General features: G+C 41.8%; 1 protein-coding gene across 1 annotated transcript in view; it reads right to left on the bottom strand.

Moving 5' to 3' along the window:
- LOC138675148 (aldo-keto reductase family 1 member C1-like) overlaps positions 1-26,245 on the bottom strand; it is a 35,836-nt gene extending 9,591 nt beyond the window's left edge. Inside the window, exons 1-6 of the mRNA XM_069763151.1 lie at positions 26,016-26,245; positions 25,666-25,839; positions 25,477-25,593; positions 25,307-25,384; positions 25,065-25,187; positions 24,693-24,802 (exon numbers count right to left, since the gene is read on the bottom strand). Of these exons, the coding sequence (XP_069619252.1) occupies positions 24,693-24,802; positions 25,065-25,187; positions 25,307-25,384; positions 25,477-25,593; positions 25,666-25,839; positions 26,016-26,183 (770 nt within the window). The 5' untranslated portion in view covers positions 26,184-26,245. The remainder of the gene's footprint in view (positions 1-24,692; positions 24,803-25,064; positions 25,188-25,306; positions 25,385-25,476; positions 25,594-25,665; positions 25,840-26,015) is intronic.
- Between the last annotated feature and the right edge of the window lie 883 nt (positions 26,246-27,128).

Here is a 27,128-nt window from a genome sequence, read left to right on the forward strand (position 1 = left end):
GCAACACTACAGGTTACTCCATGGAGCTCTTTACACATATCGTGCCTGGGTTAGAGAGGGAAATTGATAAAAGGCCATTACAGGATGAATCGGACATGGAGTACAGAGATGCACAGCCACAGCTAGATTATTATGCTGTTCCATTGACTCAGATCACTACATTGCCCTCGCAGTGTGCTGAGCCAGAATCTGACCCTGATGAGACTATGGTGCCCAGTCCCGAACGCTATAGCACCTTACACGGTGACACAGAGGACGGTGCACATGACATTGGAGAGGAGATAATAGATGACTCAGTTGTTGACCCTGATTGGCAGCCATTGGGGGAAGAGGGTGCCGCAGCCTGGAGCTCAGAAGCGGAGGAGGATGATGTGCAGCAGCCATCTACATCGCAACAGCTGTCATCTGGCAGGCCCGCATCAGGCCAAAAACGTGTCTCAAAAACAACAACAGGTGTAGGACAGTGTTGTAATCCGGTGACAGTAGCACGGCGTGCAAAGCCTGAAAAGGTAATCCATAGTAGGATGAGTGCAGTGTGGCAATTTTTTAACCAAGATCCGAATGATCAGTCCAAATTTATATGTAAGAAATGCTCCAAGACCTTTAGCAGAGGGAAGAATGTTCAAAATTTAAATACAACGTGCATGCGTAGACATTTAACCAGCAGGCACTTGGAAGCATGGACGAACTACTAAACGTCCCGTACCGTTGGTGCACCTGCACATATTGAAGCTAGTCAGCAACGCAACATTGCTTCCCTCACTGGAAGCCCACCGATTATGACACCACCAGTAACAGATGTGGAGGTATTGTCGCAAGGCCACAGCAGTCAGGGTCAGGGAATCACAAGGTTCTTGGTTGAAAACACTGTAGGTAGGGCCACATCAAGAATACCATCACCAAGCCTCTGTCAATCTGCCATGTCCACCACCACCCCTGCTAGTTCCACCATATGCACCTCTCCAGTCCAGCTCAGCCTACAAGTGACTCTCGATAGGAAAAGAAAGTACTCATCCTGTCATCCGCGTACACAGGGTTTGAACGGATACATTGCTCGACTAATCTCGTTAGAGATGATGCCCTACCGGTTGGTTGAAAGCGAAGCTTTCAAAGCCCTGATGGCCTACGCAGTACCACGCTATGACCTACCCAGTCGACACTTCTTTGCGAGAAAAGCCATCCCAGCCCTCCACCAGCATGTCAAAGACCGCATTGTCCATGCACTCAGGCAATCACTCAGTAGAAAGGTGCACCTCACAACAGATGCATGGACCAGTAGGCATGGCCAGGGACGTTACGTGTCCATCACGGCACACTGGGTTAATGTGGTGGATGCAGGGTCCACAGGGGACAGCCATAGTGGCACAGTTCTGCCTAGCCCACGGTCTAGGAAACAGTTGGCTGTAGGCCAACATTAGCCCCTCCTCTTCATCCAGAAGCGAAAACTCGTCCACAAAGCGCAGTCGCACGACCACTCCATCGGCAGCTGCCAGTGTTGCACCCGTGGTGTCCCATTATGGAACAGCTTGTGGAAAGCGTCAGCAGGCTGTGCTGCAAATGAAGTGTTTGGGCAACAACAGACACACCGCGGAAGTACTGGCCGAGCACTTGCAGCAAGAAACGCAGTCATGGCTGGGCAGTGTACATCTTGAGGCAGGCAAGGTAGTCAGTGATAAAGGAAGGAATTTTATGGCTGCCATAGCCCTTTCAGAACTGGAACACATACCTTGCCTGGCTCACACAATGAACCTGGTGGTGCAGTGCTTCCTCAATAAGTACCCTGATTTACCAGCCCTGCTCCTGAAGGTGCGCAGACTTTGCTCGCACATCCGCCGGTCACCCGTACACTCCAGCCGTATGCTTAACCATCAGCGATCGCTGAATCTTCCCCAGCACCGCCTAATAATCGACGTGGCAAGAAGGTGGAACTCCACACTGCACATGCTTCAGAGGCTGTGCGAACAGAGGCGAGTTGTCATGTATTTGTGGGAGGATACACATACACGGGCAGGCATGTAGTTGTCTGGTGTGCAGTGGTCGAAGCTCCAAGACCTCTGTCAAGTCCTTCAGTGTTTTGAGGAATGCACACGGCTGGTCAGTGCAGACGACGCCATCATAAGCATGAGCATCCCACTAATGTGTCTGCTGATGCAAAGTTTGACGCACATTAAGGAGCTGGCGTCTGCAGCCAAGGAGGAAGGAAGCCTTGATGACAGTCAGCCATTGTCTGCTCAGGGAACTCTCCTGGATGAGGTGGCGGATGAAGAGGAGGAGGATGATGGGGATGAATATTTGTGGGAGGAGATTGCTTCTCAGGGGGCAATAGAAACTGGTGGCGTTGCAAGGTCAGGTACAGGGTTTTTACGGGACACAAGTGATGTTGATTTGCAAGAAAGTGCTCCTCAACCCAGCACAAGCAGTGAATTGACACCTGGAACATTGGCCCACATGGCTGAGTATGCCTTGCCTATCCTAAAAAGGGACCCCCGCATTATCAAAATGATGACCGATGACGACTACTAGTTGGCCTGGATCCACGATATAAAGGAAAATTACAAAATATCATGCCACATGAGAACCTTGAGCAAATATTGGCTACCAAACAAGCAACTCTTGTAGACTGTTTGGTTCAGGCTTTCCCAGCACACAGCGGCAGTGATGGTTCTCACATGAGCCTTAGGGGGCAACAGGGCAGAGGTGTTAGAGGTGCACAAATCCGAAGTGGCGTTGTACAGAAGGGTTTTATGACCAGGTTGTGGAGTGATTTCGCAATGACCGCTGACACGACAGGTACTGCTGCATCGATTCAAAGTGACAGGAGACAGCATTTGTCCTGTATGGTTACGAACTACTTTTCCTCCCTTTATCGATGTTCTCCCTCACAGGTCATTCCCATTTGATTACTGGGCATCTAAAATAGACACCTGGCCTGAATTGGCAGAATATGCATTACAGGAGCTCGCTTGCCCAGCTGCTAGTGTGCTATCAGAAAGAGTCTTCAGTGCTGCTGGTTCAATACTGACCAAAAAAAGGACACGTCTCGCTACCCAGAATGTTGATGATCTATCCTTCATTAAAATGAACCAATCATGGATTTCAAATTATTTTGCCCCACCTTCTCCTGCTGACACGTAGCTTGCCTGAAAAATGTCTTGCTTTTGGCCTCCTCTTACTGACATCTCCAATTCCTCCAATTGTAGCTGCTGAATGTCCACCATAGGCCATTTTGATACCTCCCTAAATGGGCTGACTCCCCCCACAGGGCCTTGGTCACCACCTGGCACAAGCACCCGTGCGAGTGCCGTTTGCCTGGACAGGTGGGTGTGCCCACTCTTGGGTGACGGCACTGGCACAGGGTCCCTCATAGTACAATGAAGTGTCTCTGATGATGGTGGTGCACAACCAACGTCAGACACACCGTCGTAATATGAGGGGCCCTGTGCCAGTACCGCCACCCACGAGAGAGTGTTCCCCCCAGCTCGAACAGTGCTCTACCACTTGCAATACTTACCTCTCCCAGCTCCACCACTGTCTGGTCTGTGCTGTTAAATCCTTCAATGGCACTGCCAATACAAATTTGTTCAAATGATAGATGATAGTTAAAATATACAGGGGCCCTGGCCTCCATTTAGACCAGTTAATACTTTGTGCCTACTACCACTGTCTACTACTCAGCAGAGGAGCCCACCCCAGTACCTAGCTATGCCACCTGTTTATTTATTAACTATTTTTTGGCAGACATTTTGCCCACTTTATTATTTGGGCCTACTAACTGTGTCTGCCACTCATTACAGTTGTCCTCCACTGAACAAAGCAATGCCGCCTGTTTAGTCCTGTTATCAATTTTAAACTGCATTTAGCTTACTTTATCATTTGGGCCTACCAACTGTGTCTGCCACTCATTACAGTTGTCCTCCACTGAACAAAGCAATGCCGCCTGTTTAGTCCTGTTACCAATTTTGAACCGCATTTAGCCTACTTTATTATTTGGGCCTATATCTGTGATTCCTCCTCACCCTGCCAATTTCCCAGCCACTGCTAGATGAGTCTGCTGGTACATTGACCCAGACCACTACATTCCCCGTGCACTCTACACAGCCTGAATTAGACCCTGCTGAAAGTCTGGTTCCCCTTACCGCATACTATACCACCTTACATGGGGACAAAGAGGAAGTTGCAGATGAAAGTGCAGGTTCCTTCATCAGGTGGGGGGTATACTCCTTGGCGACATCACTGGCACAGGGCCCCTCATAGTACGCAAAAGTGTCATAGTGTCTCTGGCAGTGGGAGGCGCCACCCGCCATCAAACACAGCGCCATACTATGAGGGGCCCTGCGCCAGTGCCAACGAGTGGGCCCCCCCTGTTTGCTCAGGATCACAGCACTTGCAAAGTTGAAATACTTACCTCTCCCTGCTCCACCATAGTTAGTAACATAGTAACATAGTTAGTAACATAGTTAGTGAGGCCGAAAAAAGACATTTGTCCATCCAGTTCAGCCTATATTCCATCATAATAAATACCCAGATCTACGTCCTTCTACAGAACCTAATAATTGTATGATACAATATTGTTCTGCTCCAGGAAGACATCCAGGCCTCTCTTGAACCCCTCGACTGAGTTCGCCATCACCACCTCCTCAGGCAAGCAATTCCAGATTCTCACTGCCCTAACAGTAAAGAATCCTCTTCTATGTTGGTGGAAAAACCTTCTCTCCTCCAGACGCAAAGAATGCCCCCTTGTGCCCGTCACCTTCCTTGGTATAAACAGATCCTCAGCGAGATATTTGTATTGTCGCCTTATATACTTATACATGGTTATTAGATCGCCCCTCAGTCGTCTTTTTTCTAGACTAAATAATCCTTATTTCGCTAATCTATCTGGGTATTGTAGTTCTCGCATCCCCTTTATTAATTTTGTTGCCCTCCTTTGTACTCTCTCTAGTTCCATTATATCCTTCCTGAGCACCGGTGCCCAAAACTGGACACAGTACTCCATGTGCGGTCTAACTAGGGATTTGTACAGAGGCAGTATAATGCTCTCATCATGTGTATCCAGACCTCTTTTAATGCACCCCATGATCCTGTTTGCCTTGGCAGCTGCTGCCTGGCACTGGCTGCTCCAGGTAAGTTTATCATTAACTAGGATCCCCAAGTCCTTCTCCCTGTCAGATTTACCCAGTGGTTTCCCATTCAGTGTGTAATGGTGATATTGATTCCTTCTTCCCATGTGTATAACCTTACATTTATCATTGTTAAACCTCATCTGCCACCTTTCAGCCCAAGTTTCCAACTTATCCAGATCCATCTGTAGCAGAATACTATCTTCTCTTGTATTAACTGCTTTACATAGTTTTGTATCATCTGCAAATATCGATATTTTACTGTGTAAACCTTCTACCAGATCATTAATGAATATGTTGAAGAGAACAGGTCCCAATACTGACCCCTGCGGTACCCCACTGGTCACAGCGACCCAGTTAGAGACTATACCATTTATAACCACCCTCTGCTTTCTATCACTAAGCCAGTTACTAACCCATTTACACACATTTTCCCCCAGACCAAGCATTCTCATTTTGTGTACCAACCTCTTGTGCGGCACGGTATCAAACGCTTTGGAAAAATCGAGATATACCACGTCCAATGACTCACCGTGGTCCAGCCTATAGCTTACCTCTTCATAAAAACTGATTAGATTGGTTTGACAGGAGCGATTTCTCATAAACCCATGCTGATATGGAGTTAAACAGTTATTCTCATTGAGATAATCCAGAATAACATCCCTCAGAAACCCTTCAAATATTTTACCAACAATAGAGGTGAGACTTACTGGCCTATAATTTCCAGGTTCACTTTTAGAGCCCTTTTTGAATATTGGCACCACATTTGCTATGCGCCAGTCCTGTGGAACAGACCCTGTCGCTATAGAGTCCCTAAAAATAAGAAATAATGGTTTATCTATTACATTACTTAGTTCTCTTAGTACTCGTGGGTGTATGCCATCCGGACCCGGAGATTTATCTATTTTACTCTTATTTAGCCGGTTTCGCACTTCTTCTTGGGTTAGATTGGTGACCCTTAATATAGGGTTTTCATTGTTTCTTGGGATTTCACCTAGCATTTCATTTTCCACCGTGAATACCGTGGAGAAGAAGGTGTTTAATATGTTCGCTTTTTCCTCGTCATCTACAACCATTCTTTCCTCACTATTTTTTAAGGGGCCTACATTTTCAGTTTTTATTCTTTTACTATTGATATAGTTGAAGAACAGTTTGGGATTAGTTTTACTCTCCTTAGCAATGTGCTTCTCTGTTTCCTTTTTGGCAGCTTTAATTAGTTTTTTAGATAAAGTATTTTTCTCCCTATAGTTTTTTAGAGCTTCAATGGTGCCATCCTGCTTTAGTAGTGCAAATGCTTTCTTTTTACTGTTAATTGCCTGTCTTACTTCTTTGTTTAGCCATATTGGGTTTTTCCTATTTCTAGTCCTTTTATTCCCACAAGGTATAAACCGCTTACACTGCCTATTTAGGATGTTCTTAAACATTTCCCATTTATTATCTGTATTCTTATTTCTGAGGATATTGTCCCAGTCTACCAGATTAAGGGCATCTCTAAGCTGTTCAAACTTTGCCTTCCTAAAGTTCAATGTTTTTGTGACTCCCTGACAAGTCCCCCTAGTGAAAGACAGGTGAAACTGCACAATATTGTGGTCGCTATTTCCTAAATGCCCAACCACCTGCAGATTTGTTATTCTGTCAGGTCTATTAGATAGTATTAGGTCTAAAAGTGCTGCTCCTCTGGTTGGATTCTGCACCAATTGTGAAAGATAATTTTTCTTGGTTATTAGCAGAAACCTGTTGCCTTTATGGGTTTCACAGGTTTCTGTTTCCCAGTTAATATCCGGGTAGTTAAAGTCCCCCATAACCAGGACCTCATTATGGGTTGCAGCTTCATCTATCTGCTTTAGAAGTAGACTTTCCATGGTTTCTGTTATATTTGGGGGTTTGTAACAGACCCCAATGAGAATTTTGTTACCATTTTTCCCTCCATGAATTTCGACCCATATGGACTCGACATCCTCATTTCCTTCGCTAATATCCTCCCTTAAAGTGGACTTTAGACAAGACTTTACATAGAGACAAACCCCTCCTCCTCTCCGATTTTTACGATCCTTTCTAAACAGACTGTAACCCTGTAAGTTAACTGCCCAGTCATAGCTTTCATCTAACCATGTCTCGGTTATTCCCACTATGTCAAAGTTACCTGTAGATATTTCTGCTTCTAGTTCTTCCATCTTGTTTGTCAGGCTTCTGGCGTTTGCGAGAATGCAGTTTAGAGGATTTTGTTTTGTTCCAATCTCCTCGCTGTGGATTGTTTTAGAAATGTTCTTACCTCCCTTCTGAGTATGTTTTCCTGGGTCTTCTTTGTTCAAGTCTAATGTTTTTCTTCCCGTCCCCTCTTCTTCTAGTTTAACGCCCTCCTGATGAGTGTAGCGAGTCTTCTGGCGAATGTGTGTTTCCCAGGTTTGTTGAGGTGTAGTCCGTCTCTGGCGAGGAGTCCATCGTACCAGTAATTCACACCGTGGTCCAGGAATCCGAATCCTTGTTGTCTGCACCATCGTCTTAGCCAGTTGTTTGCATCAAGGATCCTGTTCCATCTCCTGGTGCCATGCCCGTCTACTGGAAGGATAGAAGAAAAAACTACCTGTGCATCCAGTTCCTTTACTTTCTTCCCCAACTCTTCAAAGTCTTTGCAGATTGTCGGTAGGTCCTTCCTTGCCGTGTCATTGGTGCCAACATGTATCAGAAGAAATGGGTGGACGTCCTTGGAGCTGAAGAGCTTTGGTATCCTATCGGTCACATCCTTGATCATCGCACCTGGAAGGCAGCATACTTCTCTTGCAGTTATGTCCGGTCTGCAGATGGCTGCTTCTGTGCCTCTCAGTAGTGAGTCTCCCACCACCACCACTCTTTGTTGCTTCTTGGCTGTACTTTTTGCTGTCACTTGTTGCTGTGTGCCCTTTTTTTTTTTTGCTTGCTGGTATTGCTTCATCCTTAGGTGTGCCATCTTCATCCTCTACAAAGATTTGATATCGGTTCTTCAGTTGTGTGGTTGGTGATTTCTCCATGGTCTTCTTGCTTCTTTTGGTCACATGCTTCCACTCATCTGCTTTTGGAGGTTCTCTGACACTTTTTTCACCTTCTGTGACCAGTAGAGATGCTTCTGTTCTGTCTAGAAAGTCTTCATTCTCTTTGATGAGTTTCAAAGTTGCTATTCTTTCTTCCAGACCCCGCACCTTTTCTTCTAAAAGGGCCACTAGTCTACACTTCTGACAGGTGAAATTGAATTCTGCTTCTGGTCGATCTGTGAACATGTAGCACATGCTGCAGCTCACCATGTAGGTTGTCACATCTGCCATGTTGCTCCTAGATCCTGCTGACTTGCTGTGTGTTTTCCTTCTTGTGTAATCTACTCAGCCAAGCTCTCTTGCAATAATGTCCTACAGGCAAAAATTCGGCGCGCGGTTTGGTGATGCTTTCCAAGCAGCTGGTCCCGGCTGTACCCAACGATCTTCTAGCTTAGGGAGACTCTTCGCTTTTCCCAGAAGGCACCTGGAATATGCAAATTAGCCTCCTCAAGCTCGAATCCCTGGTTTGGTGATGCTTTCCAAGCAGCTGGTCCCGGCTGTACCCAACGATCTTCTAGCTTAGGGAGAATCTTCGCTTTTCCCAGAAGGCACCTGGAATATGCAAATTAGCCTCCTCAAGCTCGAATCCCTGGTTTGGTGATGCTTTCCAAGCAGCTGGTCCCGGCTGTACCCAACGATCTTCTAGCTTAGGGAGACTCTTCGCTTTTTCCAGAAGGCACCTGGAATATGCAAATTAGCCTCCTCAAGCTACCGCCGTGACGTATTCCGCGTTTCCTGAAAATCTTGAGCCAGCCCTACCCCCCCTACAACTATAGCCAAATGACCCCCAGTTTTCAATGCCTAACTATTATTATAAAGTAAATTAAGATTGACAAGCTTAAGTAATAAGAATTGATGTTTTTGGCATTAAAATGGGCACTGTAGGTGTTTTCCTGTCCTCCACTCACTGCCGACTTTGATTCCCCATTGACTTGCATTGGGTTTCGTGTTTCAGTCGGCCCCCGGCTTTTCGCAATAATCATCCGATTTCACCCGACCCGACTTTTGACAGAGTCGGGTTTCGTGAAACCCGACTCGACCCGAAAAAAGTAAAAGTTGCTCAACCCTAATCGTATCACCTTGTTCTGAGGGAAGCGCGCAGGGAGCCCCCTCCCTGTGCAATGCTCATCTATGCCACTGTCACTGCTGACAGCGGCATCAGAGGGGTTAAAAGCCCACAATCGGTGCTAGAACCGATCGTGAGCATTGTTGCGGGGTATCAGCTGTCACATACAGTTGACACCTGCATGCGATCGCCGCAGTGCTCAGCTTGAGGCCGCATGATCGTGGCACCATACTTGTACTGCTCTGGGCACAAACGCACCTCCCACAGAACAGTTCTATTACAGCGCATGTCGCAAAGGGGTTACATACAAATACCTTCCCTACCTCCTGAAAACCTGTCTGGGAGGGCAATTTTGGGTCCAAACTGGACCGGCCAACCCTCAGAGTCCCCCACAGTAGGAGCTGCTGCTGTTCTGTTGTTGCTGAACCTCAGAACGAAGGTCACTCACCTCCAGTGACAAACTCTGCAGCTGCTCTGCCAGCACAGGAACGGAATCCATGAACCCAGAAAAAGAAAAAAAAAACACACCGAAACAAAACAAAAGAAAAACAAGTGTCAGGTTATTTTCTTTTACAAAAATGTATGGCTGATGTTAATGTCACGCTGGGTGAAGGATAAGTGCACAAGAATAGAAAGAGAGAAGAGGGAGCCCAAATCCTAGGAAAGAGAAGAGTGGAGACCCCTAGGCAGGTCTACAATCACCCTGCCTGCCCTAAACGTCTCTATATACTGTATGTTCCCTGCCTGGTCCTAGAGATAGGTACTACATAGGGAGGAGATGGGGTATATGCTAGTCAGTCCCAACTAAAACTAAAGACATAGAGGGTAGATGGATGGGGGAAACACTTAGCTTGAGAAGACAACAGAGATATCACGTCAGCAATCCTCCAAGAGTCCTCAGGGAAGACACTAACCGACTGCTCAGCACAGGTGTGTGATTAGCAGCAGAGGGTGGAGGTAACTATTGGGTCCTAGAGGGAGAAGGATATCGCTCCATAACAGAGATACAAAAATCAAGAAGGTACTTGAGCTAAATGCAAAGACCTTCTACAACCGGATCCAGGATGATTGCCTGACACACCTGACACACCGGTGACAGCAGTATTATAGCTAGCGGTGTGTCATCCCTCATTTCACAATATGGGTAAGAACCTACGGGGACATGGTGGGGTCTCTATATATCAGCCTTGATCTAATTTTGGCTGCAGGCCTATTACATAATATTTGTGCTTTCCTCACTACTTTCTATTTGTGTTGGAGGTTTACATAAGAACTACACACTTTTATTATTAAAATTAAAATGCCCATGTGATATGATGTGATTGCACATAATGCATTCCACCTGATCCTATCTCTGTATTGTCTCTATTACTAAGCTATATATTATTCTGGTAATATGTACTAATATTCTATTTATAATCCTGTAATAAACTTATACTTTTTATATATTACACATTTGGACATATTATTCCATTTTCTCTCTGCATTGCTCTAATTCCTGCACTGTGCGTTTCCACATTGGTATAGGTAAAGCAAGGAACGAAGTCAAACCGAAACGCGCATCGGGGCGCATGTGCACACACGGAACTTTAATCCCTCAAGGTACTTTGTATACTGTGACATATATTCTGATAGATCTTCACTGGCACTTTTTGCTTAGCACCTGTGCTGTTTTTATGCATTACTGGCACATGGTTTTGTATCCATATTGCACTTTTTGCATATTGTGTTCTGATGTACCTTTATATTCATTTATTATGACACTCTATTGTTAGTTTTGCACATGGAGTACATATGTACTTATATATTTATTTAATTTTGACACTTTATTCACGTATACTGGTTTGTATCAGAACTGTAGGATTTTATACTAATTTACTGTGAGGGTACCTACTTATTCTTATTTAAAGATTATCTTTTCTATGTATCCTCTATTGTGCGCACTGTGGTTTTAAACTGTTTTACTGTTTTATTGTGATTTGCCTTACTGCCTTATGTAAAAATAAAAATGAATTACCGTATATACTCGAGTATAAGCCGAGATTTTCAGCCACATTTTTGGGCTGAAAATCCCCCTCTCGGCTTATACTCGAGTCATACCCAAGGGTCGGCAGGGGAGGGGGAGCGGGGGCTGTGTAATTATACTCACCTACCCCTGGCGTGGTCCCTGCAGGTACCTGGCTTCCTGGCGCCGGCAGCTTCCTCCTGTACTGTGCAGTCACATGGTACCGCTCATTACAGTATTGAATATGCGGCTCCACCTCCCGTAGAGGTGGAGCTGCATATTCATTACTGTAATGAGCGGTAACGGTGACCGCTCAACACAGGAAGAAGCTGCAGGGTCGGGGAAGCAGGGACTGTACAGCGCCAGGAGCAGGTAAGTATAACGGGGAGGGGGAGCGCTGCGCGATACTCACCTGCTCCTCCTTCCGGCGCCGCTCTGTCTTCAGCAGTGACGCTCAGGTCAGAGGGCGCGGTGACGTGGTTAGTGGCCGCCCTCAGCCTGAACGTCAGTGCAGAAGATGGAGCGGCGCCGGAACGATGAGCACGTAAATATTGAAAGTGCCGGGGGCCTGACGGAGAGGTGAGTATGTGATTTTTTTTTATCACAGCAAATGGGGCAAGTGTCTGTATGGAGCATCTCTGGGGCCATAACGTTTGTGCAGAACTATAAGGGGCCATAACGTTTGTGCAGCACTATATGGGGCCATAACGTTTGTGCAGCACTATATGGGGCCATAACGTTTGTGCAGCACTATATGGGGCCATAATGTTTGTGCAGCACTATAAGGGGCCATAACATTTGTGCAGCACTATAAGGGGCCATAACGTTTGTGCAGCACTATATGGGGCCATAACGTTTGTGCAGCACTATATGGGGCCATAATGTTTGTGCAGCACTATAAGGGGCCATAACGTTTGTGCAGCACTATAAGTGGCCATAACGTTTGCGCAGCGCTATATGGGGCCATAACGTTTGTGCAGCACTATATGGGGCCATAATGTTTGTGCAGCACTATAAGGGGCCATAACGTTTGTGTAGCACTACATGGGGCCATAAGGTTTGTGCAGCACTATAAGGGGCCATAACGTTTGTGCAGCACTATATGGGGCCATAACATTTGTGCAGCACTATATGGGGCAAGTGTCTGTATGGGGCCATAATCAACGTTTGTGCAGCACTATATGGGGCAAATATCTTTATGGAGCATCTTATGGGGCCATAATCAGCATTTGCGCAGCATTATATTGGGCAAATATGTCTATGGAGCATCTTATGGGGCCATTATTAACCTTTATGCAGGATTATATGGGGCATATTTTAATATGGAGCATCTTATGGAGCCCATCATGAACTGTATGGAGCATTATATGAGGCTCCTGATTCAATATAGATATTCAAAAACACTTAACCTACTGATGTCTCAATTAATTTTACTTTTATTGGTATCTATTTTTACTTTTGACATTTACAGGTAGCTGCTGCATTTCCCACCCTAGGCTTATACTCAAGTCTTTAAGTTTTTCCAGTTTTTTGTGGCAAAATTGGGAGGGTCGGCTTTTCCTGGGTTGGCTTATACTTGAGCATATATGGTAACATTATACTGATCTCTTGCTGGTACTGCTCCTTCTTTAACCCCTTCCTGACATCTGACGTACTATTCCGTCGAGGTGGGGTGGGCCCCTATGACCACCGACGGGATAATACGTCATATGCGATCGGCAGCGCTCACGGGGGGAGCGCCACCGATCGCGGCCGGGTGTCAGCTGCCTATCGCAGCTGACATCCGGCACTATGTGCCAGGAGCAGTCACGGACCGCCCCCGGCACATTAACCCCCGGCACACCGCGATCAAAGATGATCGCGATGTGCCGGCGGTACAGGGAAGCATCGCGAAGGGAGGGGGCTCCCTGTGGGCTTCCCTGATCCCCCCGCAGCAACGCGATGTGATCGCGTTGCTGCGAGGGTCTCTTACCTCCCTCCCTGCCTGCTCCAGGCCCGGATCCAAGATGGCGGATCCGGGTCCTGCAGGGAGGGAGGTGGCTTCACAGAGCCTGCTCAGAGCAGGCACTGTGAAGCCTGCAGTGCTCTAAATCAGATCGGTGATCTGACAGAGTGCTGTGCAAACTGTCAGATCATCGATCTGTGATGTCCCCCCCGGGACAAAATAAAAAAGTTAAAAAAAATTTTTCCAAATGTATAAAAAAAAAATTAAAAAAAATATTCCTAAATAATGAAAAAAAAAATATTATTCCCATAAATACATTTCTTCATCTAAATAAAAAAAAACAATAAAAGTACACATATTTAGTATTGCCGCGTCCGTAACGACCCAACCTATAAAACTGGCCCACTAGTTAACCCCTTCAGCAAACACCGTAAGAAAAAAAAAAAAACGAGGCAAAAAACAACGCTTTATTATCATACCGCCGAACAAAAAGTGGAATAACACGCGATCAAAAAGACAGATATAAATAACCATGGTACCACTGAAAGCGTCATCTTGTCCCGCAAAAAACGAGCCGCCATACAGCATCATCAGCAAAAAATAAAAAAGTTATAGTCCTCAGAATAAAGCGATACAAAAATAATTATTTTTTCTGTAAAATAGTTTTTATCGTATAAAAGCGCCAAAACATAAAAAAAGATATAAATAAGGTGTCGCTGTAATCGTACTGACCCGAAGAATAAAGCTGCTTTATCAATTTTACCAAACGCAGAACGGTATAAACGCCTCCCCCAAAAGAAATTCATGAATAGCTGGTTTTCGGTCATTCTTCCTCACAAAAATCGGAATAAAAAGCGATCAAAAAATGTCACGTGCCCAAAAATGTTACCAATAAAAACGTCAACTCGTCCTGCAAAAAACAAGACCTCACATGACTCTGTGGACCAAAATATGGAAAAATTATAGCTCTCAAAATGTGGTAATGCAAAAAATATTTTTTGCAATAAAAAGCGTCTTTCAGTGTGTGACGGCTGCCAATCATAAAAATCCGCTAAAAAACTTGCTATAAAAGTAAATCAAACCCCCCTTCATCACCCCCTTAGTTAGGGAAAAAATAAAAAAATGTGTTTATTTCCATTTTCCCATTAGGGCTAGAGTTAGGGCTAGGGCTAGGGTTAGGGTTAGGGCTAGGGTTAGGGTTAGGGCTAGGGTTAGGGGTAGGGCTAGGGTTAGGGCTAGGGTTAGGGCTAGGGTTAGGGCTAGGGTTAGGGTAAGAGCTAGGGTTAGGGCTAGGGTTAGGGCTAGGGCTACAGTTAGGGTTGGGGCTAAAGTTAGGGTTAGGGTTGAGATTACATTTACAGTTGGGAATAGGGTTGAGATTAGGGATAGGGGTGTGTCAGGGTTAGAGGTGTGGTTAGGGTTACCGTTGGAATTAGGGTTAGGGGTGTGTTTGGATTAGGGTTTCAGTTATAATTGGGGTTTCCACTGTTTAGACACATCAGGGGCTCTCCAAACACGACATGGCGTCCGATCTCAATTCCAGCCAATTCTGCGTTGAAAAAGTAAAACAGTGCTCCTTCCCTTCCGAGCTCTCCCGTGTGCCCAAACAGGGGTTTACCCCAACATATGGGGTATCAGCATACTCAGGACAAATTGGACAACAACTTTTGGGGTCCAATTTCTCCTGTTACCTTTGGGAAAATACAAAACTGGGGGCTAAAAAATAATTTTTGTGGGAAAAAAAAGGATTTTTTATTTTCTCGGCTCTGCGTTACAAACTGTAGTGAAACACTTGGGGGTTCAAAGCTCTAACAACACATCTAGATGAGTTCCTTAGGGTGTCTCGTTTCCAAAATGGTGTCACTTGTGGGGGGTTTCTACTGTTTAGGTATATTAGGGGCTCTGCAAACGCAATGTGACGCCTGCAGACCATTCCATCTAAGTCTGCATTCCAAATGGCGCTCCTTCCCTTCTGAGCCCTCCCATGTGCCCAAATAGTGGTTCCCCCCACATATGGTGTATAATCGCACTCAGGACAAATTGGCCAACAAATTTTGGGGTCCAATTTCTCCTGTTACCCTCAGGAAAATACAAAACTGGGGGCTAAAAAAATAATTTTTGTGGGAAAAAATTTTTGTTTTATTTTTACGGCTCTCCATTATAAACTTCTGTGAAGCCCTTGGTGTGTCAAAGCGCTCAAAACACATCTAGATAAGTTCCTTAGGGAGTCTACTTTCCAAAATGGTGTCACTTGTGGGGGGTTTCAATGTTTAGGCACATCAGTGGCTCTCTAAACGCAACATGGCGTCCCATCTCAATTCCTGTCAATTTTGCATTGAAAAGTCAAACGGCGCTCCTTCCCTTCCGAGCTCTCCCATGCGCCCAAACAGTGGTTTACCCCCACATATGGGGTATCAGCGTACTCAGGACAAATTGTACAACAACTTTTGGGGTCCAATTTCTTCTCTTACCCTCAGGAAAATAAAACATTGGGGGCGAAAGATAATTTTTTTGAAAAAATATGATTTTTTATTTTTACGGTTCTGCATTATAAACTTCTGTGAAGCAATTGGTGGGTCAAAGTGCTCACCACACCTCTAGATAAGTTCCTTAGGGGGTCTACTTTCCAAAATGGTGTCACTTGTGGGGGGTTTCAATGTTTAGGCACATCAGGGGCTCTCCAAACGAAACATGGCGTCCCATCTCAATTCCAGTCAATTTTGCATTGAAAAGTCAAACAGCGCTCCTTCGCTTCCGAGCTCTGTCATGCGCCCAAACAGTGGTTTACCCCCACATATGGGGTATCAGCGTACTCGGGACAAATTGTACAACAACTTTTGGGGTCCATTTTCTCCTGTTACCCTTGGTAAAATAAAACAAATTGGAGCTGAAGTAAATTTTTGTGAAAAAAAGTTAAATGTTCATTTTTATTTAAACATTCCAAAAATTCCTGTGAAGCACCAGAAGGGTTAATAAACTTCTTGAATATGGTATTGAGCACCATGAGGGGTGCAGTTTTTAGAATGGTGTCAAACTTGGGCATTTTCTATCATATAGACCCCTCAAAATGACTTCAAATGTGATGTGGTCCCTAAAAAAAAATGGTGTTGTAAAAATGAGAAATTGATGGTCAACTTTTAACCCTTATAACGCCCTAACAAAAAAAAAATTTGGTTCCAAAATTGTGCTGATGTAAAGTAGACATGTGGGAAATGTTATTTATTAAGTATTTTGTGTGACATATCTCTGTGATTTAATTGCATAAAAATTCAAAGTTGGAAAATTGCGAAATTTTCATAATTTTCGCCAAATTTCCGTTTTTTTCACAAGTAAACGCAGGTACTATCAAAGAATTTTTACCACTATCATGAAGTACAATATGTCACGAGAAAACAATGTCAGAATCACTGGGATCCGTTGAAGCGTTCCAGAGTAATAACCTCATAAAGGGACAGTGGTCAGAATTGTAAAAATTGGCCCGGTCATTAAAGTGCAAACCACCCTTGGGGGTGAAGGGGTTAAATCTGTGCTTTGGTTTTGGTTTTACCTTTCGCTGAGTGGTCCCCACTTTTTCTGCCACACACTTGATCTATTTCATATATATTTTTAGATATAGACATTACATTGTCATAAACATATTTATATTATACCAATTGATTTTATTATTACTGTTGATCTTGTCTGTTGTGGTTTTAGCTTCACATTGGTAGAGGCATCTTGTGCAGCCACTTTTTATTATGGCATCTGGTTTGGTCTTTATTTTTCTAGTACCGTAGTTATTATTATTACTATTATTTATTTCTATAGCACCATTGATTCCATGGTGCTGTACATGTGAAGGGGTTACATACAAGTTACAGATATCAGTAACAGTAAACAAACTAACAACGACAGAGTGATACAGAGGGGCGACGACCCTGCGGGCTTACATTCTACAGGATGGTGGGGAAGGAGACAGTAGGTTGAAGGTTGCAGGAGCTCCGCTGTTGGTTGGGGAGGCAGCGGGGTCAGTGCAGGCTGTAAGCTTTCCTGAGGAGGTGGGTTTTCAGGTTCCGTCTGAAGAATCCGAATGTGGTTGATAGTTGGACGTGTTGGGGCAAAGAATTCCAAAGGAATTCCAAGGAATTATATTCTTGTACATAGGGGGCAGTATTATAGTAGTTATATTCCTGTACATAGGGGCAGTATTATAGTAGTTATATTCCTGTACATAGGGGCAGTATTATAGTAGTTATATTCTTGTACATAGGGGCAGTATTATAGTAGTTATATTCTTGTACATAGGGGGCAGTATTATAGTAGTTATATTCTTGTACATAGGGGCAATATTATAGTAGTTATATTCCTGTACATAGGGGCAGTATTATAGTAGTTATATTCTTGTACATAGGGAGCAGTATTATAGTAGTTATATTCTTGTACATAGGGGCAGTATTATAGTAGTTATATTCTTGTACATAGGGGGCAGTATTATAGTAGTTATATTCTTGTACATAGGAGCAGTATTATAGTAGTTATATTCTTGTACATAGGGGCAATATTATAGTAGTTATATTCCTGTACATAGGGGCAGTATTATAGTAGTTATATTCTTGTACATAGGAGCAGTATTATAGTAGTTATATTCTTGTACATAGGGAGCAGTATTATAGTAGTTATATTCTTGTACATAGGAGCAGTATTATAGTAGTTATATTCTTGTACATAGGGAGCAGTATTATAGTAGTTATATTCTTGTACATAGGGGCAGTATTATAGTAGTTATATTCTTGTACATAGGGGGCAGTATTATAGTAGTTATATTCTTGTACATAGGGAGCAGTATTATAGTAGTTATATTCTTGTACATAGGGAGCAGTATTATAGTAGTTATATTCTTGTACATAGGGGGCAGTATTATAGTAGTTATATTCTTGTACATAGGGGCAGTATTATAGTAGTTATATTCTTGTACATAGGGAGCAGTATTATAGTAGTTATATTCTTGTACATAGGGGGCAGTATTATAGTAGTTATATTCTTGTACATAGGGGCAGTATTATAGTAGTTATATTCTTGTACATAGGGGCAGTATTATAGTAGTTATATTCTTGTACATAGGGGCAGTATTATAGTAGTTATATTCTTGTACATAGGAGCAGTATTATAGTAGTTATATTCTTGTACATAGGGGGCAGTATTATCTAATATATAATTGCCTAGAATACTACTTCCTGCAATTTGTGCCAACTTCCTGTCCGGAGCTAATGTCCGGAGCTAATGTCCGGAGCTAATGTCCGGAGCTAATGTCCGGAGATAATGTCCAGAGCTAATGTGCGGAGCTAATGTCCGGAGCTAATGTCCGGAGCTAATGTCTGGAGATAAGTGACGTCAACAGTGTCCAGTATCTGATTGGTTGCCGCCTGCTGCGAGCGACCAATCAGAAACGTGCCGTACTGTGACACACTCCGCCCGCCATTTTGGTGTGATTTTTGAATTTTTACCTCACAGCAAGTTTCTACTGCGTGGAGGCGGGCCCAGTGACGTTGCTCTTCAAGCTCCTGCCGAATTTCGTCAAAAAAATGATAATACCATTTACCAAAACTATATATATTTAGTTGGGAAGTGGTTCAGTGACATTTTCACACCAATTTTGAACTTTTGTTTGGTGTTTTCTCCATATACTGCCTATTATTCACTGACTGTTATACTGAGAGACTGCCGTTTATTAACCTCTTCTTTGCCACATTGGGTATATTGCTCTATTATTTGCCACATAAGGACATTGTCCATTATTGCCCAGCAATTTCGTTGCAATATAAACTGCCTATTTATTAATATCTGCATTCCTGCAAAGAACTATTGCCTATTATTAACTGGCTATTTTCCTACTACCTGACACTGCCCACAACACGCAAAGTTGTCGTCTGATGTCTTTCATCCCTCCCCTCATAAGCATGTTCATGGATCCTGTGTAACTGTATCTTAAATAACAAGAATTGTCAAGAGCTGGTGAGTACAGCCATTTTTTGTTCTTTCTTACTATTATTTATTAATTGTATTATTCTTACATTTGAATAAATAAAGTATATATGGATTCTAGACTCCCGATTCTTTAGAATCGGGCTGCCATCTAGTAGTAGTTATATTCTTGTACATAGGAGCAGTATTATAGCAGTTATATTCTTGTACATAGTAGCAGTATTATAGTAGTTATATTATTGTACATAGGAGCAGTATTATAGTAGCTATATTCTTGTACATAGGGGCAGTATTATAGTAGCTATGTTCTTGTACATAGGAGCAGTATTATAGTAGTTATATTCTTGTACATAGGGGCAGTATTATAGTAGTTATATTCTTGTACATAGGGGCAGTATTATAGTAGTTATAATCTTCTATATAGGAGCAGTATTATAGTAGTTATATTCTTGTACATAGTAGCAGTATTATAGTAGTTATAATCTTGTACTTAGGGGCAGTATTATAGTAGTTATATTCTTGTACATAGGAGCAGTATTATAGTAGTTATATTCTTGTACATAGGGGCAGTATTATACTAATTATATTCTTGTACATAGGAGCAGTATTGTAGTTATATTCTTGTACATAGGGGCAGTATTATAGTAGTTATATTCTTGTACAGGGGCAGTATTATAGTAGTTATATTCTTGTACATAGGGGCAGTATTATAGTAGTTATATTCTTCTATATGGGAGCAGTATTATAGTAGTTATATTCTTGTATATAGAGGCAGTATTATAGTAGTTATAATCTTCTATATAGGAGCAGTATTATAGTAGTCATATTCTTGTACATAGCAGCAGTATTATAGTAGTTATATTATTGTACATAGGGGCAGTATTATAGTAGTTATATTCTTCTATATGGGAGCAGTATTATAGTAGTTATATTCTTGTACATAGAGGCAGTATTATAATAGTTATAATCTTCTATATAGGAGCAGTATTATAGCAGTTATATTCTTCTACATAGCAGCAGTATTATAGTAGTTATATTATTGTACATAGGGGCAGTATTATAGTAGTTATATTCTTCTATATGGGAGCAGTATTATAGTAGTTATATTCTTGTATATAGAGGCAGTATTATAGTAGTTATAATCTTCTATATAGGAGCAGTATTATTGTAGTTATATTATTATACATAGGGGCAGTATTATAGTAGTTATATTCTTCTATATGGGAGCAGTATTATAGTAGTTATATTCTTGTATATAGAGGCAGTATTATAGTAGTTATAATCTTCTATATAGGAGCAGTATTATAGTAGTTATATTCTTGTACATAGGGGGCAGTATTATAGTAGTTATATTCTTGTACATAGTTGCAGTATTATAGTAGTTATATTCTTGCACATAGGGGCAGTATTATAGTAGTTATATTCTATATAGGAGCAGTATTATAGTAGTTATATTCCTGTACATAGAGACAGTATTATAGTAGTTATAATCTTCTATATAGGAGCAGTATTATAGTAGTTATATTCTTGTACATAGTAGCAGTATTATAGTAGTTATAATCTTGTACTTAGGGGCAGTATTATAGCAGTTATATTCTTGTACATAGGAGAAGTATTATAGTAGTTATATTCTTGTACATAGTAGCAGTATTATAGTAGTTATAATCTTGTACTTAGGGGCAGTATTATAGCAGTTATATTCTTGTACATAGGAGAAGTATTATAGTAGTTATATTCTTGTACATAGTAGCAGTATTATAGTAGTTATATTATTGTACATAGGAGCAGTATTATAGTAGTTATATTCTTGTACATAGGGGCAGTATTATAGTAGCTATGTTCTTGTACATAGGAGCAGTATTATAGTAGTTATATTCTTGTACATAGGGGCAGTATTATAGTAGTTATATTCTTGTACATAGGGGCAGTATTATAGTAGTTATAATCTTCTATATAGGAGCAGTATTATAGTAGTTATATTCTTGTACATAGTAGCAGTATTATAGTAGTTATAATCTTGTACTTAGGGGCAGTATTATAGTAGTTATATTCTTGTACATAGGAGCAGTATTATAGTAGTTATATTCTTGTACATAGGGGCAGTATTATAGTAGTTATATTCTTGTACATAGGAGCAGTATTATAGTAGTTATATTCTTGTACATAGAGGCAGTATTATAGTAGTTATATTCTTGTACATAGGAGCAGTATTATAGTAGTTATATTCTTGTACATAGAGGCAGTATTATAGTAGTTATATTCTTGTACATAGAGGCAGTATTATAGTAGTTATATTCTTGTACATAGTAGCAGTATTATAGTAGTTATATTATTGTACATAGGAGCAGTATTATAGTAGTTATATTCTTGTACATAGGGGCAGTATTATAGTAGCTATGTTCTTGTACATAGGAGCAGTATTATAGTAGTTATATTCTTGTACATAGGGGCAGTATTATCGTAGTTATATTCTTGTACATAGGGGCAGTATTATAGTAGTTATAATCTTCTATATAGGAGCAGTATTATAGTAGTTATATTCTTGTACATAGTAGCAGTATTATAGTAGTTATAATCTTGTACTTAGGGGCAGTATTATAGTAGTTATATTCTTGTACATAGGAGCAGTATTATAGTAGTTATATTCTTGTACATAGGGGCAGTATTATAGTAGTTATATTCTTGTACATAGGGGCAGTATTATAGTAGTTATATTCTTGTACATAGGAGCAGTATTATAGTAGTTATATTCTTGTACATAGGGACAGTATTATAGTAGTTATATTCTTCTATATAGCAGCAGTATTAGGCCGGAGTCACACTACAGCGAGAAACGGCCGAGTCTCGCAGGTTAAAAACAAGCTCTAGCGCCGGCACTCCGGAGCGGAGCGTGCAGTTCCATGTATTGCTATGCGGCCGCACGCTCCGCTCTGGAGTGCCGGTGCCAGAGCTTGTTTTTAACCTGCGAGACTCGGCCGTATCTCGCTGTAGTGTGATCCCGGCCTTATAGCAGTTATATTCTTGTACATAGGAGCAGTAGTATAGTAGTTATATTCTTGTACATAGGGGCAGTATTATATAAATTATAGTCTTGTACATAAGGGACAGTATTATAGTAGTTATATTCTTGTATATAGGTGGCAGTAGTATAGTAGATATATTATTTTACATAGGGGCAGTATTATAGTAGTTATATTCTTGTACATAGGGGGCAGTATTATAGTAGTTATATTCTTGTACATAGGGGCAGTATTATAGAAGTTATATTCTTGTACATAGGGGCAGTATTATATCAATTATATTCTTGTACATAGGGACAGTATTATAGTAGCTATGTTCTTGTACATAGGAGCAGTATTATAGTAGTTATATTCTTGCACATAGGGGCAGTATTATAGTAGTTATATTCTATATAGGAGCAGTATTATAGTAGTTATATTCTTGTATATAGAGACAGTATTATAGTAGTTATAATCTTCTATATAGGAGCAGTATTATAGTAGTTATATTCTTGTACATAGTAGCAGTATTATAGTAGTTATAATCTTGTACTTAGGGGCAGTATTATAGCAGTTATATTCTTGTACATAGGGGGCAGTATTATAGTAGTTATATTCTTGTATATAGAGGCAGTATTATAGTAGTTATAATCTTCTATATAGGAGCAGTATTATAGTAGTTATATTCTTGTACATAGGGGGCAGTATTATAGTAGTTATATTCTTGAACATAGGAGCAGTATTATAGTAGTTATATTCTTGCACATAGGGGCAGTATTATAGTAGTTATATTCTATATAGGAGCAGTATTATAGTAGTTATATTCTTGTATATAGAGACAGTATTATAGTAGTTATAATCTTCTATATAGGAGCAGTATTATAGTAGTTATATTCTTGTACATAGTAGCAGTATTATAGTAGTTATAATCTTGTACTTAGGGGCAGTATTATAGCAGTTATATTCTTGTACATAGGAGAAGTATTATAGTAGTTATATTCTTGTACATAGTAGCAGTATTATAGTAGTTATATTATTGTACATAGGAGCAGTATTATAGTAGTTATATTCTTGTACATAGGGGGCAGTATTATAGTAGTTATATTCTTGTACATAGGGGCAGTATTATAGTAGCTATGTTCTTGTACATAGGAGCAGTATTATAGTAGTTATATTCTTGTACATAGGGGCAGTATTATAGTAGTTATATTCTTGTACATAGGGGCAGTATTATAGTAGTTATAATCTTCTATATAGGAGCAGTATTATAGTAGTTATATTCTTGTACATAGTAGCAGTATTATAGTAGTTATAATCTTGTACTTAGGGGCAGTATTATAGTAGTTATATTCTTGTACATAGGAGCAGTATTATAGTAGTTATATTCTTGTACATAGGGGCAGTATTATAGTAGTTATATTCTTGTACATAGGAGCAGTATTATAGTAGTTATATTCTTTTACACAGGGGCAGTATTATAGTAGTTATATTCTTGTACATAGGGGCAGTATTATAGTAGTTATATTCTTGTACATAGGAGCAGTATTATAGTAGTTATATTCTTGTACATAGGGGCAGTATTATAGTAGTTATATTCTTCTATATAGCAGCAGTATTAGGCCGGAGTCACACTACAGCGAGAAACGGCCGAGTCTCGCAGGTTAAAAACAAGCTCTAGCGCCGGCACTCCGGAGCGGAGCGTGCAGTTCCATGTATTGCTATGCGGCCGCACGCTCCGCTCTGGAGTGCCGGTGCCAGAGCTTGTTTTTAACCTGCGAGACTCGGCCGTATCTCGCTGTAGTGTGATCCCGGCCTTATAGCAGTTATATTCTTGTACATAGGAGCAGTAGTATAGTAGTTATATTCTTGTACATAGGGGCAGTATTATATCAATTATATTCTTGTACATAGGGGACAGTATTATAGTAGTTATATTCTTGTATATAGGTGGCAGTAGTATAGTAGATATATTATTTTACATAGGGGCAGTATTATAGTAGCTATATTCTTGTACATAGCGGGCAGTATTATAGTAGTTATATTCTTGTACATAGGGGCAGTATTATAGAAGTTATATTCTTGTACATAGGGGCAGTATTATATCAATTATATTCTTGTACATAGGGACAGTATTATAGTAGTTATATTCTTGTATATAGGTGGCAGTAGTATAGTAGATATATTATTTTACATAAGGGCAGTATTATAGTAGTTATATTCTTGTACATAGGAGCAGTATTATAGTAGCTATATTCTTGTACATAGGGGGCAGTATTATAGTAGTTATATTCTTGTACATAGGGGCAGTATTATAGAAGTTATATTCTTGTACATAGGGGGCATTAGTATAGCAGTTATATTCTTGTACATAGGGGCAGTATTATACCAATTATATTCTTGTACATAGGAGCAGTATTATAGTAGTTATATTCTTGTATATAGGTGGCAGTAGTATGGTAGATATATTATTTTACATAGGGGGCAGTATTATAGTAGTTATATTCTTGTACCAATATCCTTGTTCTTACCATCCCTTTGGTCTGCTGGTTCCCAGTACACTGAATCCGACCAGCACGATATCATGAGATTTGCAGAACTCCAGTAATTTGCTCTGATTGAGGAATATGTGACATTCCACCTGTGCAGAGATATAATGGCTCATTACTATATATAACAGTGCGGATAATATGACTTATTTAAAGAACATTTCACTGTAAACAACATATTGATGGCAAAATATTACAGCAACATGGCTTCTTATTTTCCGGAAACAGCGCCACAACTGTCTATGGGTTATATCTGGTATTGCAATACCACACAACCTGTAAGGAAGATTGGCACTTTTTCTAATTTCTTAGGATATTATGTGTGATTGATCCTTACTGGTCGGTGATATGTACCTGGTTGCACACTGGTTTGTACTTCAGTCCTGGCATGTTGAGAATCAGCTCCAGTTGCCGGCGGTTAAAATTAGAGACTCCGATGGATCGGACGAGGCCGGCGTCTCTGCACGCTTCCATAGCCTAGAGGTTATGGTAAGATAATTAGAGAGATGTTCCATCCGAAAATGGGAATCTTACCCCGTATGGTGGAGGAGAAGTTATTCTCCCCATAGTCACCCATAATCTTTCGTATATTTTACCTTCCATGTTTCTCGGATATCTGTGTTATGAAAAACCAATTTCCCATTTTCGTCTGTGGGATAGAGATCATCTCCGGGCTGGAGGGAAAAAAATAGAGTTCACATATAATGTCTTCTGCTCTGATCTGATTGGGAGCCACGGCCGATCCCACACACATATATCTACAAACCTTAAACTCCACAGGGGTGTGGATCAGGAAGAGATCCATGTAATCCAGCTGCAGATCCTTCAGAGATTTCTCCAGCCCCAGTCGGACCCTCTCAGGAGTGTGGTTATTGCCCGAAAGCTGCAGAATAAATTAAAAACTCGTAACAGCTCGTCATCGCCACCTAGTGAAAAGAATATTTTGATTGGTCACCTTCCCAGTGTAAAATATGTCTTCTCTCTTCACGGTCCCATCCGCAATCTTTGATCTAATGGCTTGGCCGATCTGGACCTCATTCCCGTATATAAAGGCGGAGTCGATGTGGCGGTATCCAGTGTCAATGGCGACCTTGGTGCTCTCACCGGACAGTTCTTTGGTGTATTTAGCCTAATAAGATGCAATTTTTTTATAAAACTCATTGTTTCCCTATGGGGTAAATGAAACATGAGGTGATGGCGCGGTGTCTCAAATAGGGGAACATTGCGGTGGCGAGAGACCAGCAGTAATGCCGCTTTGCTTTGGATTCAGTGGAGTAGCCGCTACTTTAAGTCTGATGCACTCACCGTTTCCGGGGCGTAGGTGCCAAATCCGATCACCGGCATTTTATTCCCATCGTTCAGCACCACGTAGGAGTCCGGCTTCAGAGCCATGGTGTAATGTGTCCCAGTGTCTCGCAGTGCACAAGGTGCTGCCTGTATTTTGTCTAGTCCTTCCCCAACCGTACAGCTCATCCTATCGGTTAGTGAAGGCGGGCGTCTTTTTGAAGATATTCTGTAGCGTCATTGTTTAATAGCTACATAAACACATGTGATCCGAAAAATGAAGGGAGATGTCACGGGGAAGCCTGATTGTTTTATAAGAGGTAAACAAGAACAGTACAAATAAAACATGAAAGAATCTTGCCTTTTAAAGGGGAAAAGTTCCCTCCTGATCCCCCATAAGCATCAAACTGGAACTGTTACGCTCAGGGACCAGGAAAGCGAGATAAGTGGACCCACTGGACCGAAACAGCGAACCTCCCCAGGACGAGTGGACCAGGTGGACCGCCCCCTATACAGGGAGCATTAGGAGCAGGCCCAGAGGAGACTACTGAACGGCAGCCGGTACCAAAGTACAAGGAAAGGAAAAGGTCAGGGCAGGGACGACGGAAAAGAGAACGAAGAAGGAGAAGCGGAACGGGTAACGGGAACTAACAAGACAGACAGAGAATGGAAGGACAACCCGGAAGACAGGACGGAGACACGAGACCAAGGAAGCGCAGGAGATGATGGCGGAAGGACTAGGCAGAGGATCAGGAACACCGGGAAGAAACGAAGGTACAGGAGAACTGGAGCTGCAAGGGAAGCACGGAGACAGTTAATGATAATACACAGAAACGAAAAGTCAGAGACAAGCAGCAGGGAGAACGTAAGGTATGCTAGGAAGCGAGGGAGCCAGAGGCATTTGCCAGAAAACAAATGACAGACAGGCACAGCCAAAAGGAAGAGGCGGCCTTAAATGCAGAGTGGTAGCATACCTTCCGGGTCATGGTCCTCCAGGACCTCAGAGAGCAGGGGAAAGAGTGTCCAAAGAAAAAGGCAGAGTGCGCATACAAGTGCTCCCAGTAGAGGGCTCTGTGGACGCGCAGGAGTGCTGCTAGTAACGTCAGCGCGCGCGCCCGACAGGAAGCAGGAGCC

This window comes from Ranitomeya imitator, chromosome 4 (assembly GCF_032444005.1).
Source record: "Ranitomeya imitator isolate aRanImi1 chromosome 4, aRanImi1.pri, whole genome shotgun sequence".
Classification (NCBI taxonomy): Eukaryota; Metazoa; Chordata; class Amphibia; order Anura; family Dendrobatidae; genus Ranitomeya; species Ranitomeya imitator.